General features: G+C 37.6%; 1 protein-coding gene across 4 annotated transcripts in view; it reads left to right on the forward strand.

Moving 5' to 3' along the window:
- Window positions 1-7339: 7339 nt before the first annotated feature.
- The window catches only part of WWOX (WW domain containing oxidoreductase), a 529125-nt gene continuing 518262 nt past the window's right edge, over window positions 7340-18202 (forward strand). For all 4 annotated transcript variants that reach the window (XM_032990637.2, XM_032990638.2, XM_042797682.1 and 1 more), the window contains exons 1-4: window positions 7340-7487; window positions 10082-10146; window positions 11400-11457; window positions 12664-12842. In XM_032990637.2, coding sequence (XP_032846528.2) covers window positions 7381-7487; window positions 10082-10146; window positions 11400-11457; window positions 12664-12842 — 409 coding nt within the window. In that variant the 5' untranslated portion in view covers window positions 7340-7380. The remainder of the gene's footprint in view (window positions 7488-10081; window positions 10147-11399; window positions 11458-12663; window positions 12843-18202) is intronic.

The raw sequence follows: 18202 nt of genomic DNA on the forward strand, positions 1-18202 counted from the left end.
ATAATCTACACTTGCCCTAAGAACGCTTTCGCCATGGCTTTGTTTTTATAGGTGGCCTTACACCAAGATTTGCATAACACATTTTTTTTTGAGGAAGGTCACGTGCAGTATGAATTTAGATAGTTGGTCCCTTTCCCCTGCATTCATGAGTGTTTTTCTAAGTGGTACAATATCACTTATGCCAAGCATATGGATATCCTGAACCAGCTGATGAAACATCTTTAAAATCAAGGTGTGTCAGACAGCTTGAACTGCTGTTACATGGTTGTATGTAACATGCATTGAGGAAGAATTCCCACAGTCTTACTAAGGAAATAAAGTTATTGCAGAAAACCAGATGTGATGTGCCTCACTGGGATGACCATTAGAGATTCAGAGAGAGAAGGAAACAAAAGCAAGATTTTTAAACAGATAAACAAACAGTGTATGGTCATCCAAAGGTAACAGAGAGGGGGGTGTAGAAGGATTTATGATACTTCTTCATGCAAATATATTACACATTCTTTCAAAATATAAGCTAGATTCAAATCTCTCACAAGTGAAAGGTCACTATGTCTGTTATCAATTGTTTAAGCAAGATCAGAATCAGCTCAAGATTTTTCATACTATTTCCAAAATAAGTTTGCTGCAGTCCATACAGCACTAACTTCTCTGACATTAGTCTTGTTTTTCCTTGACATAATCCAGCAGCCAGGCTATGAAAAAAAAAAAAGTCCACTACAAAATTTTTGCAAAATTTATCAGAAATACTGTTTTCTTTGTATCAGGTCTCTTTTTCCTAGCAGTTTGATATGGATTAGAATGCTTTGTTTAGTGGAGATAAAGTGTTTTCCATTTGATCTTCTTGATCCTGTATCTAAGTAATACCTTTTCTTCCACAGTGCTATGAAATGATTGTATATCATCAGTGCTCAATACTTATTCTAATAAGTTGCTTTCATAATAAGGCAGTCCTGGCCACTAATCTGCTAGATCAAGGAAATCAGCCTGCAGTTACTTAGTTACAATGGGCTATTGTGCTGAAATAATTTTAGGAGGGAACATTTTTTCTAAGAAATGCTAGAGTTTAATCTAAATAACAACTGTGTTTGAATTATATTCATTGTACATGAACTGCACTTATGAGTGTGAAGAAGCTCATTAAAGATGAGATTAATTATGAGTGATAACTAATTTGATTAAGAAAGGGTACCGGTGATAAATATTTATAAACAGTTATAATGGTTTTTCTATTTTCTTTTAGATATGCTCCATCTCTTTGCTTTCTCATGAGTAATTATAGCCAAATCACCTGAGTGTTTTTAAATCTCTTAGAATGAAAACTTCATCTTTGTCATGTATTGGGTCAAATATCAACTCTCATCTTCATTTTAAAATATACTGGTAATTCCCCTTCTATTGCCAGTAATGTTGCACATGCATATTCTAGCTTTCTAATTGTTGCCTCAGGTAGGAGCCAGAATAATAATGAAAAAATGAACCACACATTCTCCTATATCCTCTAGGTCTGATGCTGCAAATATTACCATGTTTAGATTTAGATGTGTGAGTTGTATCCCTGAACTCAGAGAGAGATTGCAAAATCAGGAGTGAATAAGAGTATTCATTGCACTGAAGTGTAAGGACTTTGCCATTCATATGTTCTTTCACTAATTAATTTTACTTACCTCTGACTTTCTTGCCTGTGCAAAGTAATTAAAACCAAATGTTTAAAGGAGTTTAGATAGCTGACTTTCACTTCTGGTTTTTGTTTGTTTGGTTAGTTGGTTGGTTGTTTTTTTTTTTTTTTTTTTTTTTTACTAGCTTATCAGTGTCCAATTTTGAAGCCTGGAGGATGAGTAATTACTTAGTAGGTGTGAGTAAATGAATTTTTGTATATTCAAATACAGGTTTTGTCCTGTGTGAGGCTTGACTGTTGTTTGTTCTGTTTAACCAGCTCATGAAGAATATTCCATCAATCTTTCAGTGTCTCCAAGATGGATATAGAATCCAGGGTGAATGAACCGACTGCATCACATCCAATGTAGCAGGAGACTAACTGAGATACAGTGTCTCACAGGACATTTACAATTGCCCTCAATGAGGAGGTCAATGTCATTCCAGAAGAAGTAGTTGCCAGAATGATGGATTTTGACACTGGTAAGTTTGGACTTTGTCTTACAGGTATTTATGCATGCTGATGTGCACAGAAAGAAACATGCAAGAAAGGAAGTGCTTTATGATTGGTATGTTTGTCCCTGTAAGTGCCACTACTGGTAGAACCAAAGCACTGGAGACTAAGGATACTTAAAGCTTAGAAAGAAACAAATAGCATGAAAAATTACTAGTGTATAAGGCAAAAATTTATAAACTCTTGGAATAACATATACACAGACTGAAAGTTTGGCTGAACACTGCCTCGTCTTTTGGATTACTTGACTTTTACTTTTCTGCAGTGGGTAAGGTTTGCTCCTGGAATGTGACAGAAAGTTCTTACCTGAATGATGAATAAAACAATGAAATAATGTCCTTTTTAGCATTTATACCAATACTGTTATATATCACTTCCTATCATTATTTTTTAAATCATGTTGAACAAAAATAGTATTTTTATTAATAACATATCAGAATTTGCAGGTAACAACATCTAATATGACTCTGCACATTAATTTCCACACTGTGTATGTTCTTAACAAATGAATATTAAATTAAATATAAAAGGTAGACTTTACAATATTCAAATATCATAGAATGAATTGTAGAATAGCTTGGGTTGAAAGGGACCTTAATGATCATCTAGTTCCAACCCCCCTGCCACGGGCAGGGACACCTTCCCCCAGCCCAGGGGGCTCCCAGCCCCGTCCAACCTGGCCTTGAACCCTTCTAGGGAGGGGGCAGCCACAGCTTCTCTGGGTACCCCGTGCCAGCGCCTGGCCCCCCGCACAGGGAAGAATTTTTTCCTTATATCTAACCTAAATTTTCCCTCTCAGTTTAAAACCGTTACCCCTCATCCTATCCCTACACTCCCTGAAAAAGAATCCCTCCCCAGCTTTCCTATACCCCCTCTAAGCACTGGGAAGCTGCTATAAGGTCTCTCTGGAGCCTTCTCTTCTTCAGGCTGAACAACGCCGACTCTCTCAGCCTGGCCTCACAGGGGAGGGGTTCCAGCCCTCTGAGCATCTTCAGGGCCCCTGGACCCACTCAAATGGATCCATGGCTTTCTTACGTTGGGGGGCCCCAGTGCTGGACACAGCACTGCAAGGGGGGTCTCACCAGAGCAGAGCAGAGGGAGGGAGTCACCTCCCTTGACCTGCTGGTCACACTTCTCTTGGTGCAGCCCAGGACATGTCTGGCTTTCTGGGCCTATCTGCCTATCCGAGGTTACTGTTGCCACATGCATTTCAAGGCACAATTGTATTACAGTTTTTTACATCTCACTAGTATGTTGTTTTCTCTGGAAGTATAATTTAAAAAAAAAGGGACACAGAAACTCTTACAACTGGGATTCTAACTATGCAGTTCCCACAGAGGTTTCTTAGTTAGATTCTGTATGCAAAACATTATTTATGTTGTTTTCGGAGGAAAATGGAAGATCATCAACAAGGCCTATTTGAATCCTATTAACCTTGAAATCATGTTGAAATTGATGTTATTATATGTAATGAAGGAGGATAAATTTCTTTACATTTCTAAAAATAAACTTGGGTAAAAACTCAGGGATTTAAAATGTTTATACAGTTTTTATAACTTGAAAGAAAGTCAACCATGACCTTGTAAACGCTTTTATGGGAAGCTGAGTTTAATTCCACAAAAAATAAATAAATTAATTTGCTCACTTGAAGGACATGACACATTCACTACTACTAGGCAGTAGCTCAAATATTCATTTACCATTTCTCGGTGAATTAATATCCTAGCCTTATGCAGACTACACTGCTTTAGTCTAATGCTGAGGTAAGAAAGACATGAGTCACAGAGGCAGAATTTTCACCTGAAAAGAAATGGCTGGAGCCTATGCAAACATGTTTTGGCAGCTGCTGAAAAATTATGATCTGAGGGCTGTTCAGATTTTTGTCATATTCCCGAATCATGATTTCTAAAAGATATACACATGGTCTATCAAAAGGGTGAATCAACCTTTTGCTGTGTCATCTGTGTGCTTTTGAAATATGCCACAAATATTTTTCTTTTGTCTGGATAACTCTCAGTGACCAAATCCTTGTCAGATAAATCAGTACTTGAATCTTTGACAGATAATGGCCATGACTCAGCAAAGCAGACCTGTGACTAATGTGAAGGAACTGTTAAGTTTTTGCTGCCTTAGTCTTGCCAGTGAAATTGTATGACCAAATTTTTGTCAGTGTTTCTCATGGAGAAGTTAGACAAAACCACTTGATTTTGATGGTTTAAAATATTACTAACAGAAAATGGGATTAAGATTCTAATTGACATTTATGTTATTGCAAAATCAACAACCATTTCTAAATGTCTTCTTATTTCAATTTATCCACTTTCTGGCAGGCTGTAGAATTAATCTTGGTCTGCAAGGCTTAGAATCAGAAGAATTAATTTACAGGATTGCTGTGGCAATGGATAAGAATGATATCTTTGAAGTACTATTTGCTAAAATATGACTCTGAAAGCAAGTGACAGAAGATTTTAAGCAGAATGGATTATTTAACACCCTTCCTGAATGAACATGATGACTGAGATCACTGTAATAATAGAGACCCATTCTTCTTCTGCAGTGCAAGAAAATGGATAGTAACTTCACACAACTGCTATTACAAAAAAACCCCATACCAAACCAAACCAAAACAACCCCAAACAAACAAAAAGCAAAACCTGAGAACCCAAGCAGAACAACGCACACACTGTATACCTCAAAGATAAGTGTGTACCTCAGTCAATTTATATACAATTTCTTGCTTTCCTAACACAGAGATGATTGGGAAGAAGTGATAAGGAGGAAAACTGCATTACTCCTATCATTTTAGGATCTGAAAAATTGTCTTAATTTGTGGTAAAACTGTTACAGGCCTCAATCTATGTCCTAAAGTTACAGTCCTGCTCTTAAATAAATCATGGCCATTGCTTTCTGCCATTTGAGAAACCTAACAGAAGTAGTTCTGCAATATAATACAAATGGACAGAACCTGAATTTGCATGGACCCCCACTGAAATCATACCTAAATCTCATATGTCTGCAAGAAGTTTCTTGTTGCAATTTGGATTATGTTGGTAAGATACTTAGGTAATTGATGTAAAAGAAAAAGCTGGAAAAGATGGGGAAGGACTTCTCTGACCCGCTGAAAGAGAATGAATCCTCCATTTGACAGGATTTGAAATTGAAGTACATGGTTGAATTTCAGCATTCTCTGAAACAATTAAGTAAGTAACATGAATCAACAAATTATCAAAATTTGTGACTTTTTTTTTTTCCCCAGTGAAAAATTCCTGAAAAGTATTAGGTAGTTGAAACTAGAAGGGAAGAAATATTTGTGAAAAATATCATAACTGTTGGAGTCTCTGTTGATTCTGAATTTTCAGAGGGAAGTGTGGGTTTTCTTAAATATTTTTGTAGAAACTGAAATTGCACTAAAAACAATATAAACCCATAGAACTTCTGTGGTATCATGTTACTCGTGTACCAAGGATTTCAAGACAATTTGTTACTATCCACATTGCTCTGTCAAAAAAAGCCTTTCTCATTCAATAAATATTTTTACATGAAAGGCAGCGGTTCTGTTTAATGAGTATATACACGTATACAAATATATGTGTAATTTGAAAATTCTATTTCTCTTTCTAATCTAATATATACTGTACACCCTTAGCACTGAAATACTGTAATACTTCTCTTTACATTTAGAACATAATGAATACTTTATGCAATACAGATGTTTGGGATATGATAACTGTCAGACAAATGATTTCCACATTCCCACTGAACACAATTCATGGAACACTGCATGCTGAATACTAGCAGACTGCAACAGGAAGAAAGCTAACAACTACTTTTTCCTACAGTACTACTGCTAGATTAATACCCTTTTTCTGTTCTTCAAATATTGACTCCAATAAGCTGTTTTCTTGAGACCTGGCACATTTCTGCACTTGGTCAGCTATGGAGTATTTCAGCCCTTTCCTGGACCAGAAGTGAACATGTCACTGAAGTTTCCCTCCCCATATGTTTACCGAAAGGAGTACGGTCAAAACCTTTTTTAATACTCCCAGTAATACTCCCATGAAAACTGTCTCTTGATTATGTACTAGTTTTTGTTACTAGCAAGAGGAGATAATTTAGTAGGTGTAATCCCTCAAGGGAACCCACAAAGCGATGGCAGCAGCAGGGCAGAAAAGAGTTCAGGCTTCTTTTTCTAGCCAGATATGCATGCCATTAGCAGACAGCGAGTGAGTCATATAGGTCAGTGACTCAAATAGGGCATAAAAATGTTACCCAAAGGAGCCAGAGCACTCTACTATATTTTGTGGGGTTGCACTGCCACCTGGTGCAGACCTCAATGATTACAGGCTCTGTCCAACACAGGGTTTGCCCTTTTTTTTTTTTTTTTTTTTTTTTTTTTCTCTCTTAAATACCCGCCAAAGGACGACAATGGGAAGATACTGTTACAAATACTGACATCTGGTTTTGGTTATATAAATAGATATGAATAAGTCAGTACATGGGTACGCACCAAAAGCACTGAGGTATGTTAGGGGGCGGATGTCGTGTCAGCGGAGTACTGGGAACAGGCAAGGCACTTCTTCACCTCTCACAGCTGCAAAGTGGGCTAACAGGCGAGGAGGTACTATCAATTCACTGACCTGGAATGCTTCAGTCTTTGCAGCTGGCTGTGTGACACAGGCTTGGCACGGGGCCTGTGCAGCCGGGCGGGTGAGGTGGGCCCTCAGGGCGGCAAGGTGCTACTCTCCAGCCAGGCCTTCCTCACCAAGCAAAGCAACGCGGAGGAGCTCTGACTAACATGGCCACGACGGAGAACCTCGTCCCAGAAATCAGGAGGTGTCAATTTAATGGCAGGAAGCTTAAAGAACGGTTTGTTTCTCATTGCTTTCTGGCGCCTTGTTGTATTCATACCTGCCTCTGAGAACAGAGGGCTGGGAACACTTCATACCCCCAAAACTCTGAGATTCCTGGGCCATCCATGAAGATCTCGACTGAGTCCGGGGCCGCTCAGGGCTTCATAGCTCGGCGGCAGCGATGAACCCCACATGGCTGAGGGGGGAGCGGCTGCCCGGGCTGAAGGAGGTGCCTCGCGCGCCGGACTACACTTCCCATGGTGCCCGCGGGCCGCCGCGCCGAGCCATTGGCTGGGCCTGCCGGAAGGGGCGGGGTGGCGCGGGCCGGCTGGTGCGGGGCTGCGCGGAGCGCCCGTCCCAATGGCGGCGCTGAAGTATGCGGGGTTGGAGGATACGGACAGCGAAGAGGAGCTGCCGCCGGGCTGGGAGGAGCGCACCACCAAGGACGGCTGGGTTTATTACGCGAAGTAAGGGAGGGGGCGAGCACGGCTGGAGCCCCCTGGCCGCCCGCCTCTTCGCCTTGGGGTGGTATCTGTGGGGCGGCCGCTGCTGCCCCCTCAGCGCGGCGGGCGGGAGCCGCCATTTCCCGCCCTGTCCCAGCGGGGCGAGCTGTTGCTGTCGGGCGGATGGGGCCGGAGCGCGGGACCGCGCTCCCTGTGACTCGGTTTCCGCATGCGGTGCCCTCCTGGCTCCTGCCAGCGTCGAGTGTGGGCTGGGCTCTGTCCGCAGGAGCCTCCCCACGCCGAGCCCCGCGGGTGTCCGCGGGCAGCGGGCGCGGAGGCCGGAGGAGCAGAGGGGGGAGCGGGCAAGTAGGTGTGTGCGGTGCCGAGCGCCGCCGGGCAGAGCCACAGCGCCTGCCTCGCGTGGGAGGGGTGCTGGAGCAGCTCTGGGTGCAGGGGCGAGCTGTCACCCCGCTGCTGCTGTTGAACACCTCGTGGCTCTGCGGGTGATCGTCGCACACGTGGGCAGTTAAGCCTTACGCGTTGTCGTAGTTGAAGAGTTTTCCCCCTTGTAGGAATAGAGAAGAAACGGGTACCATGAAAGTTAAAAACTATAATTGCTTTCCCTAAGCTCTTCGGTATACAGTAGCTTAGACAAGAGAGAAAAATGTGCGTTTAGTACCATTTTCTTCTGCCACTCTGCAAGTGATTGAATCCTCACTGATTACAAAAAGGAATGTGCTACAGGGCCAACTAACCTAGTGGAATATATATATACATATTTTCTCCTCTATTGTGGTTTCAGTAGCCACGCTGGTTTTGGAATCGGTTTCAGTCTGTTTCAAGCTGCAAGATTTATTCCCTTTCACAAAAGGGGAAAAGTATAGTGCATTCTCACCTGTGGTGAGTTGGCATCTTCCTCCCAAGTTCTGCTTTACAAACACCAGACAGAATGTTTTTGTTTATTTGCACTTTGTTTGTAAGCACTGCAGATTCTCTCTAGGTGTTTGTTTTTCTTATGTCAAGCTTCTGTATATTTACTTTGACTTCAAAACCTCTTTCAGAAAAGAATCACTCAGTGAAAGTAGCAAACCTACAAAATAATAAGTTATTACTGAGTGTAATTTTTACACAATTAATTCAGTAGGTCTGTTTCTTAACTGTTATGAAACTTAACTGATTCAGTTTAATGACATGACATTGATACATCTCTACTGGCTGAAAATCTTGCCCACTGTGTCTAAAAAATATTTGACGTGAAGAGATGTTACACTGCTGCTACCTTTAATGTAGGCTCTATATATGTGAAACTTATGCATATTTTTGAAATTTGTTTTTAAATCTCATCAACAATATGAACTTTAAACTTACCTGGAATAGAGTTACTTTGTCTTAAGACTTTTAAAGGTCTTTGTGACAAGTTAGGTATGCTCACAGTCGGTTATCAAAGCTTGGTGGGCATGCATTTGTTTGTCAAGCTGTGGTGATTTGGTTATGTATCTCACATCAGCCAGGAGTGACTCAGGGTCTTGTATCTTTAGTGTATGAGTGTTCTGAAGCTCAGGTGCTATTGCAGGTCACACAGACGTGTGTGTTTAATCTCAGACCACCAGCTGTGATTCTTGTAACAGTATACTGTCACTGTGGGCTAACTGCGTGATTATAATAAGAAAAAAAAGTTGTGTGTAAATTACTCTTGGTACTAGATCTGTAGTTTAGTGATTATTTGTGTATGTTATTCAATAATGCTATCAATCTTTATTTCATACTTGGGCAGTTGTCAATTTGGACACTCTTTCAAGTAATCCCTGCCTGACTCTTAATATAAAACTTGGTTATTATTTTAAAATATTTAGTGAAAGATAAGATTTTAGTATCCAATACGATTTTAGCTCTTGGGGTATATCAAGAGCTTGTTTATGTGCACATCACTTTGCGTATTGGTCTGTACAGCAGAAAGCTTTATGATAAAGTATGTTAATTCTGTTATAGTGATATTAGTGAATAAAAATGTGAATTAGAAGAAGAGATGTGATACTGTTATCACCCATATTAAATTAATAGTCTGCTAGTGAGGTCCTTTGGATAAACTTATGTCATAAGCTGCAATTGCTTGTGTAGAAATCCAGACTTATTTATCTTATAGCTTGCAAATCAATGTTATTAGACAGGAGTTTTAGAAAGGTGCTTTTGTCATTTGAAAACTTTCTAGTATTACTCCTACTAGTTTCTGATAAATTATTTTCTTGCTTCTTTCTTCCTTTTTGCTGCCAAGGATCACTATATTTTTGAAACCTTTTCTGAGTCTGCTAATGTTATTGTTTAGTGACTTGGGTTTTCTTTCTTTTCATCATAAGCAACAAAACTTATATTGGAAGTCAAACATTTATTTGAATTTGAATTTTTATAGACTCCCGTGCTTTCTTTCTTTCCTTAAAGAAGGGATTGACATGGTTTGGTTTTTTTTTTTTTTTTTTTGTGGAAGTCAAGCCATTTTCTGAACCGTATTTAAAATAAAAAATAGTTAAACTGTATTTACTGCATGAAAAGAAAGATTTTGGATTACACTGGAAAAATTCTTAGGGAATTTTTAAAAATCTTAAACTTTTCTTTCCCTACAGCCACCTAGAAGAGAAAACACAGTGGGAACATCCTAAGTCTGGGAAGAGGAAACGTGTTGCAGGAGGTTAGTGTTAAGCTTTTGTAATGAACTGAAATTATGTTGCAAACATCAGTTGGAGTTTTTGCAGGAACTAGATCTCATTTTGATCTTCTAGATGACGCTAATCATCTAGGCAAACTGAGCTTACAAAATACAGCTGTTTTCAGTGAGGTTTTACCTATGTGATTGTGTCTGTGTAGAGTGATCATTTTGCAGTTTTATGGCTTTCTTTTGCTCCATAAAGCCAAATTACTAATTCCAAGATAAAGGGATTGTTTTACTGTGGCTTGTAAAACATATAGTCAAAGTCTAGAATTCTCTGATTGAGTTCTGATATCCTGGTGTCCATCAGATAATATTTATAGTTGGATTTTGTTCTTCAAAGAATATCCCTGGCACAGAAGGCAGTCCCATTAGTTTTAATTTTACTTGTTTTCCCTAACCCTATTGAATGTTTGTGCCAGAACAGAAGACAGCTGGTATTGTAGGATACTTCCAAAGGTATATGACTTCTTAAGGATCTTGGATCAGTGCATTGAATTGAATCTTCCCAGAAGCTTCTGTATGTTGTACCTAGGGGTGCTGTACTGTTGGCAAGCCATATTTCTTTTGACATTGGTAATGTGACTATAACTGGAATGTTTTCAATAGATTTTGAGTCAATTGAATACTTTTCAACCAGGATTAGAAATACTGGGAATGCTATCTGTTAAGTTTTATATACAAATTTATTCTGTAAAGATTTGTCTCTTTTTTTTTTTTTTTTTTAATCTGCCTTTCTAACTTCATAGTATCATAGAATCATTAAGGTTTGATTTAATGTATGTATACCTTACCCACTTGAGGGTTCTGATCTTTCAACTTAGGGTGTGTGTGACATGTAACTTCCTACATTTTGTTCAGTGTTTTTGCTGTTTACTTTATCAGGGATAGATACTAAATTGTGTGCAGTACAGACATGTAAGTTCTAGGAAGCATGGTTACGTTTTGTTGGTTTGTGCTATAACATGAAATAATCTTTATAATGAATTTTTAGATTATGCTAGTCATTACAGTTGTGCCAGATCTCCTGTGTATTGTACCTTTGTTAGAGAGCAATTGCATGTGATTAGGGAAGCAGTCCTTCTTTCAAGTTCCAATATCCAAGTGCAGCAGGCAGCTGCGTTACTTAAGAAATAATGCAGAATTTTGCCATGTCTGTTTGAGAAATCACTTCAACATTAAATCAGAGTGTACTCTAAGGCCTGAAAAAAGATAATGTTTTATGTATTTCCTAGATCTGCCATACGGATGGGAGCAGGAGACTGATGAAAATGGACAAGTCTATTTTGTAGAGTAAGTATGTCAAAATGTAGAATATGGACAAGCAGGACAGCTATGTTTCATATTGGGTAGCCTTTTTCGGTTATCATACTGTGACAATATCAGCTGGCAAGACAAAGAAATTAGTAAGTACAGCTTCAGAATCTGTATGCAGATACTGCAGTTGTAGCAGTGTCTAAACACTCATTTGTGGTTTTCTGAAATCTTCCGTGTGCCCCGAAATACTAGTTTGGGTGGCAGGTTGAAGTGGCTTGCATATCTGCATCTCAAAATGTGAGCTGACCCTCAGATAGTGTTTATGTAGGCTCATTTTGTTTGTATACCTTTATGGATAAGATCTGTACATATAACTTTAAAAACATACCCAGAACATCGTGGCTGATTATTAACATTGCAGTAGTGCTTTAAACATACAAGATGAAACCAAAATTGCTGCAGCTCTGACTCACTTGCCATGTAAAGCACAGAAAGAAAAGACGACAGGGACTGAGGTAGCAAAGATTTTTGAAAAGGTGAGGGAGGAGGAAGTTCACAGAAGCAGAAGGAGGTTTCTGGGAATGTTTCTCTCTGTATCTTTTCAGTGGCAGTGTCAAAATGGGGTGCTTATCTTAAACAGACTTGGCAGAATGAAGAATATTCACAGGCCAAAATAGTAAGAGTAGTCCCTCTGTCCTATAATTAAGGGCTGAAAACTGAAAGTTGTTGTTTAGTGTCTCTTTCTGATAATTGTCTGAAGAAAACTAAAATTTGGTTTTAGAAAGGTAAGCCTGACCCAAATTGTGCCATTTGCGGGTGTAATGTGAAGCTATTTGTTTTCAGTTGTTTGAGAAAAAAGTACTGATCTACATTTCTCATTGGTATATTATTTCAAGGGAGTAGTATAGGCCCCTTTTATAGACCTCGTATGAGAACATGATCTTCCCTAATACAATGAGATTTTTCTCTTGACAAAATTGTGCTTTCTGTGTCAGGGTTCACATGAAGTTCAGAATGGCCTTGTGAAGTATGTAAATACAATATAATCAGTGCTGTCACAACTTGGAAAATGTTTGATAAAAAAAGTAATTGAGATCGTTTTAACAAATTTGAAAACAATTTTTTTTGGAGGAATTTTAATAATCCACTGAAATTGTACACAACAGTGGTTGAAATACATTTAAAATCTAAATGCAAAGTACCGAAGGGTCCAAGCAGTTGAATTTCTGTGTTCTTTTGCAGTCACATAAACAAAAGGACTACCTACCTTGACCCAAGACTGGCCTTTACAGTTGAAGATAATCCAGTAAAACCTACTACTAGACAAAAATATGATGGAAACAGTACTGCAATGGAAATACTCCAGGGTCGTGACTTGAGTGGGAAAGTGGTTATAATCACAGGAGCAAATTCAGGAATAGGTAGGTTAACATTACACATAAGGTAAAATATGCCATTCTTTATATTACAGGCTACTTTGTTGTTTAAATATATGTGTACTTTTGTTATTCAATCTTGGCTTGCATTATGTCCATATAAAACCTTTAGTTAGAAAAGTTCAGATTTGTTTATTGCTCTCTAATAAATTGTGGAGAATTTGGAGCTTAGAGAAGAGCTACAGGAAGGGCATGAAGTTCTGAAACAATTGAGTTCTGTCTAGAAAAATATTGATGGAGGCATTTTACATTATATAAATATATAAAAGATGACTGTGAAAGGGAAAGAAGGTTTCTTTTTATGGTCTTTGTGGCTAGGACAAGGAGTAAGGTTTGTATGGCTGCTGGGGAGTTCAGATAAAGTATTCAGAAAAACTTTCTAATGGCAGCAAATAAACTCAGGTAAAAATTTTCCAAGGAGGCTGTTGAATTTTTTTCTCTGAAGGTATTTTCAAGTCAACTGGATCTTGAACTTGTGTCAGAATGTCATATTCAATGCTCCTTCAGGGCAAAAAAATATGTTTCTGACTTTTGAAATCCCTGTTAGATGTATTTTCTAGCAGGTTCATAAATCTTTAGGCACTCAGCTTGTTTAGTTATCTGTTAGATAGTATTACTTCTGTAGTAGTTGAGTATTCGAGAGATTCTAATTAGCTGCTTTTGTTTCATTTTTATAATGAAGCTTTGGTGCTTAAGGGCTTTGCCTTTCTTCTCAGAAGACAAGATTTCTTTTCCAACTTAATTTTCTAGGCTGTTTGAAGTTTCACTCAGCAACCTGCACAGGATCTGCCTTTTCTGTGGTTTAAATTTAGAGGAGCCATAAATATTAAAACACTGGTGTAATTTGGTGTTAGATTTGAATTTTTTTGGTACATGAGGAGATCTACCTAAATCCTAGAAAGCTGTTAATCTTTTGTTCCCTTTTGTGGTTTGCATTTTTCTTTATGGTGGGATTACATCAGTACTGAAAGAGTCTTTATGCAAATTATTTGGAGCCTTTTTTTAGTGCAGGATCTTGACTTAAATACATATATGAGGACACTGGAAAACCTTGGAGATGTTCTGGAAAATGGGTTAATAGCAGGATTTACCAGTCTGAATTCTCTTGATCTTTACCCCTTAATTACTTAAGGGAGTGTTATCCCACAGGAGTCAGATGAAGAATTTAGAGCTTTACTGTGAGCTTTACAAGTTTGGCATTAACAGCACATGTCCTGATGTCATTGCATGATATGCTACTACAGATTGGTATTGCAGTTAGGGCAGCAAGTGGTGTACTTACCTGTTTTAGTGAGTAATTTGTTTTCAAGTAAGGTTTACATTCCAGATTCCTGGTACAGCATGTCTTTACATCGCATCCAGCAGTAGAATTTGCTTTGTGTGCAATTGTGCAGTCTTAGAACATTTAAGAACTACCTGGACTCAAATGATTTGCCTTCAGCAGGAGAAGAGGTACAGTTTGGACTTGCTGAATTAGCTGAAAGTGTTTCATATATGGCAAAAGGTTAATCAAAGATTTATGATGCTTTTGTCAAGATTTTTTTTTCCTCCGTTTCTCCCTTAGTTTATGATGTGGATTGATGAGAAGTAAGTGAACATGTCCTCACACCAGATCATATTTACTTGTGACATATATGCACAGATAGATATACACATACAGATATATACTTTCTTGATTTCTGTTAGTAGGTGAGGGCAGGATATCACCCCTGGATAGAAGCATACCAAGAAGAGTGGGAGCATTAGTGAAATAAACCTTGGGCTTGTGCTGCTATATGAGGTTAGGAGATCAGGAGTCCAAAACTAGGAAGGTGATGTAGCAATTATGTGATGAAGGTGGTGTTATGGCCTGTATAACTCGAAGCTCTTGCAGTACCATGTTGCATTTAGTATTACTATAGTCCTGGGCTTTGTGTCTGATACTACTTACCAATTGCCATAGAGCATGGATTAAGGAGAAAACAGTTCTAGGGTTTTATGTAATCTTGTGTTCTTTGTTCCTAGCTCTAAAGGCTTCTGAGAGGATATAATCTGAGCAGGGCTTGGACTGTTTATGTCATCTGATCGACCTGTTTGATGGAGAAAAACAAGGTTCAAACTCCTTGCTGTTGTGTGAAGGGAACACTTCCCCTTTGGGGTTGGCTAATAGTGTTCTTGTCCAGTTAATTTGGACATAATTGGCAGAATTTTAAGTTTTCTTGAAACTCTGTTGTTTGAGTCTTTAAAATGTACCAGTCTTAGCTTAACTCTTAAGCATGCTTTGTTACTCTTGGCAGACTGCTTTGAACATGTTGGTGTCATGTAATGAACTGCAATACAGAGATCCCTGTGAGCTTTAATATGCCTATGCAATTCTTTAAGGCTCCAAGTGGAAATACTAACTAGCTAGCTCAAGCAGAGCCTTACCAGTTTTGGAGCTTATTCCCTGATTATTTTAAGATATCAGTGCTGTACTCCACTTTGTGTTGTAGATACTCCTTTTAAACTTTCTGTGTAGTTTGGAACTAATATTTCCCTCCTTGAATGTTTTGAGGCGTAAACAATTACTGTGTTTTCAGAACACTAACATGCTTTCTTTAAGAGGTAAGCATAAATACTTCCAAGGAAATACTGCTGTCCATTAAGTAAAAAGTGATTGAGAAAGAATGTATTACTTGTTGAGCATTTGTACTTAATTATGTAAGGAAAAAAAAAAACCCTCAATGGTATATTTGAAACTAAATTTATAATATCTGTACATTTGTTGAGAATTTTTTTGTTTCAAGATGGGTACAACAAAGATCAAGGTGTAAGTTGATAGACTGCAGTCTGTCAAAATTCAGAAGAATGCATTTTCAATTACTGCATTGATGCATACTCAAAAGAAATTTTGGAAAATACTGAGAATCCCTTGAAAGATGGATGAACTTAGAAGTTACTTTTTTATTCATCCACATATACTGATTTAAGATAGCAAAGTTAAAAACAGATCAACAAAGATGGAACGATTTGTTAATTCACTTCAGTTGTGAATCTAATAAAGGGAATCCAATGTAGCTGGCCATGAGCATTTTTTTTTCTTTTTCCTTATAGTTGAAAAATCTCTTCAACTTCTGAAAAACAGAAATGCTTACTTAATTACTGAGGGAATACTTTGGATGACTTCAGCAGTGGTGGAGTTATAGTGGTATCACACGTACTAGCTTCTCAAACATTACCTCATTTTCATTAACTTCTCTTAACGTGTCTGTAAAATGGGGAAACTGTCTGTCTTGTGGTGATTCTGTTCATTACTTATTAGGAATATGCACTGTAAGAGTTTCCTAGATTACATACTCTCTTTCTTAACTTAGTCCGTAAAATTGCTGTGAAAAGTGTAGGGAAAAAAATGTACTAAAATAAGATTTATAAACATTTCATTAGCAGCTTGGAAAAGGTTAATGAATTATTCTGTTCTTCTGATATAAAGAGATCACAGCAGATCAAGAGTTATTAGTAAAACATGTTGTTTTTTTTTTTTTTGGAAGCTTTTTCTTCTGTCCCTGCAGTCCAATGGTTCTTTGGGTTTTTTTTCTCATTTATTTTTTTTAAGCTCAATCAAAATTTTAGTATCATGTTAGAAGTTGAAGTACTTTTTGGTCACAGTAATGCTGGTGTAATAAAAAGAAGTAAAATTGACTTACTGAACAGTTTAGTCTTGTGTCAAGCCTTCTGGTTTTAAAAACTTAATCGTTCAATATACATTTAAACATGCGTAGTGTACATTGTCAGTTTGTTCTCTTAAAGTCAGTAAGAATTATTTCACTGTGAGGAATTGAATGCAGTTTTGTGTGTGCGTTGTTTTTATGTTTTAAAGTTCTCAATATCAGTTAGGTTACAGAGAAAATACTTCCCTAGCATGTTATTTCCAAGAATGAAGTCACACTTTATAATTTTTCCACTAGAGGGCTGTGTTGCTCTTTGAAAATACTGAACAAAAGAGACCTGGTTCTTTTTCCTGTTTTTAGTAAATACTTCTGTAATTTTGTTGTTTGTGTTCTTACTTATTAGGGCTAGAATTTGAAATTTTAAAAAGGATGTCAACTGTCCATCTAGCTTTAACTTTATAAAGAGATGTGGTATTTTCATCTGTATATGTAAGCAATCTCCTGAAATCAAACATTTTTAAAAAACATTATTACTTGATTTTAACATCAAGACGACAGTTGTGTAGCTAATGTGATTTTCTGTGACTTGTATAAATATTGCTATCTGGTTTTAAGAGTCATATAGCTGTATGACCTTGAAACTACAATGTATCCTGTTTTCTGTATTGGGTGCAGTTGTATCTAACCTATTGTGACTGCCAGAGTATGCATCAGTAGCGAAATATAAGTAGTATTGCAGTATATTATGGAAGGGCAAAATGTGTATGTTCTGTGCAGTCAGGCAGATTTCACGAACTAGGGGTTTTCTTCATGCTTTTCCAAGATTTTACCACAAACCTGTATTGATAATCACAACCAAACCATTGCTTAAACTGCAATTCTAATTTTTCTGCTATAGGAAAGTCAGAAGAAATCTGTTAATTGCTTTTGTAAGGGATGCCTGGAACACGCACAAATTATCTCAAGAAAATGAAAAGCACTTTTGAGAAGCTTAATTTTTTGCAAATGCTGAAGAAAATCCAGAAGCTTCAGTCATAATGTGGCTTGCTGTATTGCTTTTCTTGATTGTATTTTGCCAGAGTAAAGCATGTAATTTTATAATTATGGAAATGTTTTAGGTTATTTCTTTCAAATCGTTGGTTAATGTTTGGTTAAATGGAATTCTCTTTTTTTCTGGCACTTTTATTGCTATGCAATGAAGAGGCTTTAGCCAGGAGAAAAGTTGTGTATTAGGTGCTATTAATCAGTAATTAAAAGACAAGTCACTACTCCAGTGAGATTTCAACCTGCATATCCTTTTGGTGTGAGAAGTTACCGTATTTCTTTTCTTTCTTGTACAGAACATCAGTATTAGCAACTTTTGTCATACTGATGCAAAAGGTTGGGAAATGTGCTTATAATTTATCGCAATTAAGTGTCTACAATTTTAAAAGTTATTTAAAATAACTGGCCCCTTAGTTTCTAAATTATAAGCAGAAGTTTTTGTTTTATTCATCTCTCATGGCTTTTTTTAATCCTGATGTCTCTATTGGTGTATTATGTTTGAAGTATGAAGAGCTAGCTTGATATAGGTATTTAAAAAATGGTTATTGCAAAAGTTGTTCAAGTTAAATTGTAGCATACTGCTTAGGTTTTTAAACTAAGAATCTGATTAAATTACAACTAAAAATGATTAACAAATTTTAGCAGATGATGACATGTTTTATTAAAATGTGTTTT

The sequence above is a fragment of the Tyto alba genome, unplaced genomic scaffold (assembly GCF_018691265.1).
Source record: "Tyto alba isolate M040663 unplaced genomic scaffold, T.alba_DEE_v4.0 Super-Scaffold_26, whole genome shotgun sequence".
Lineage (NCBI taxonomy): Eukaryota > Metazoa > Chordata > Aves > Strigiformes > Tytonidae > Tyto > Tyto alba.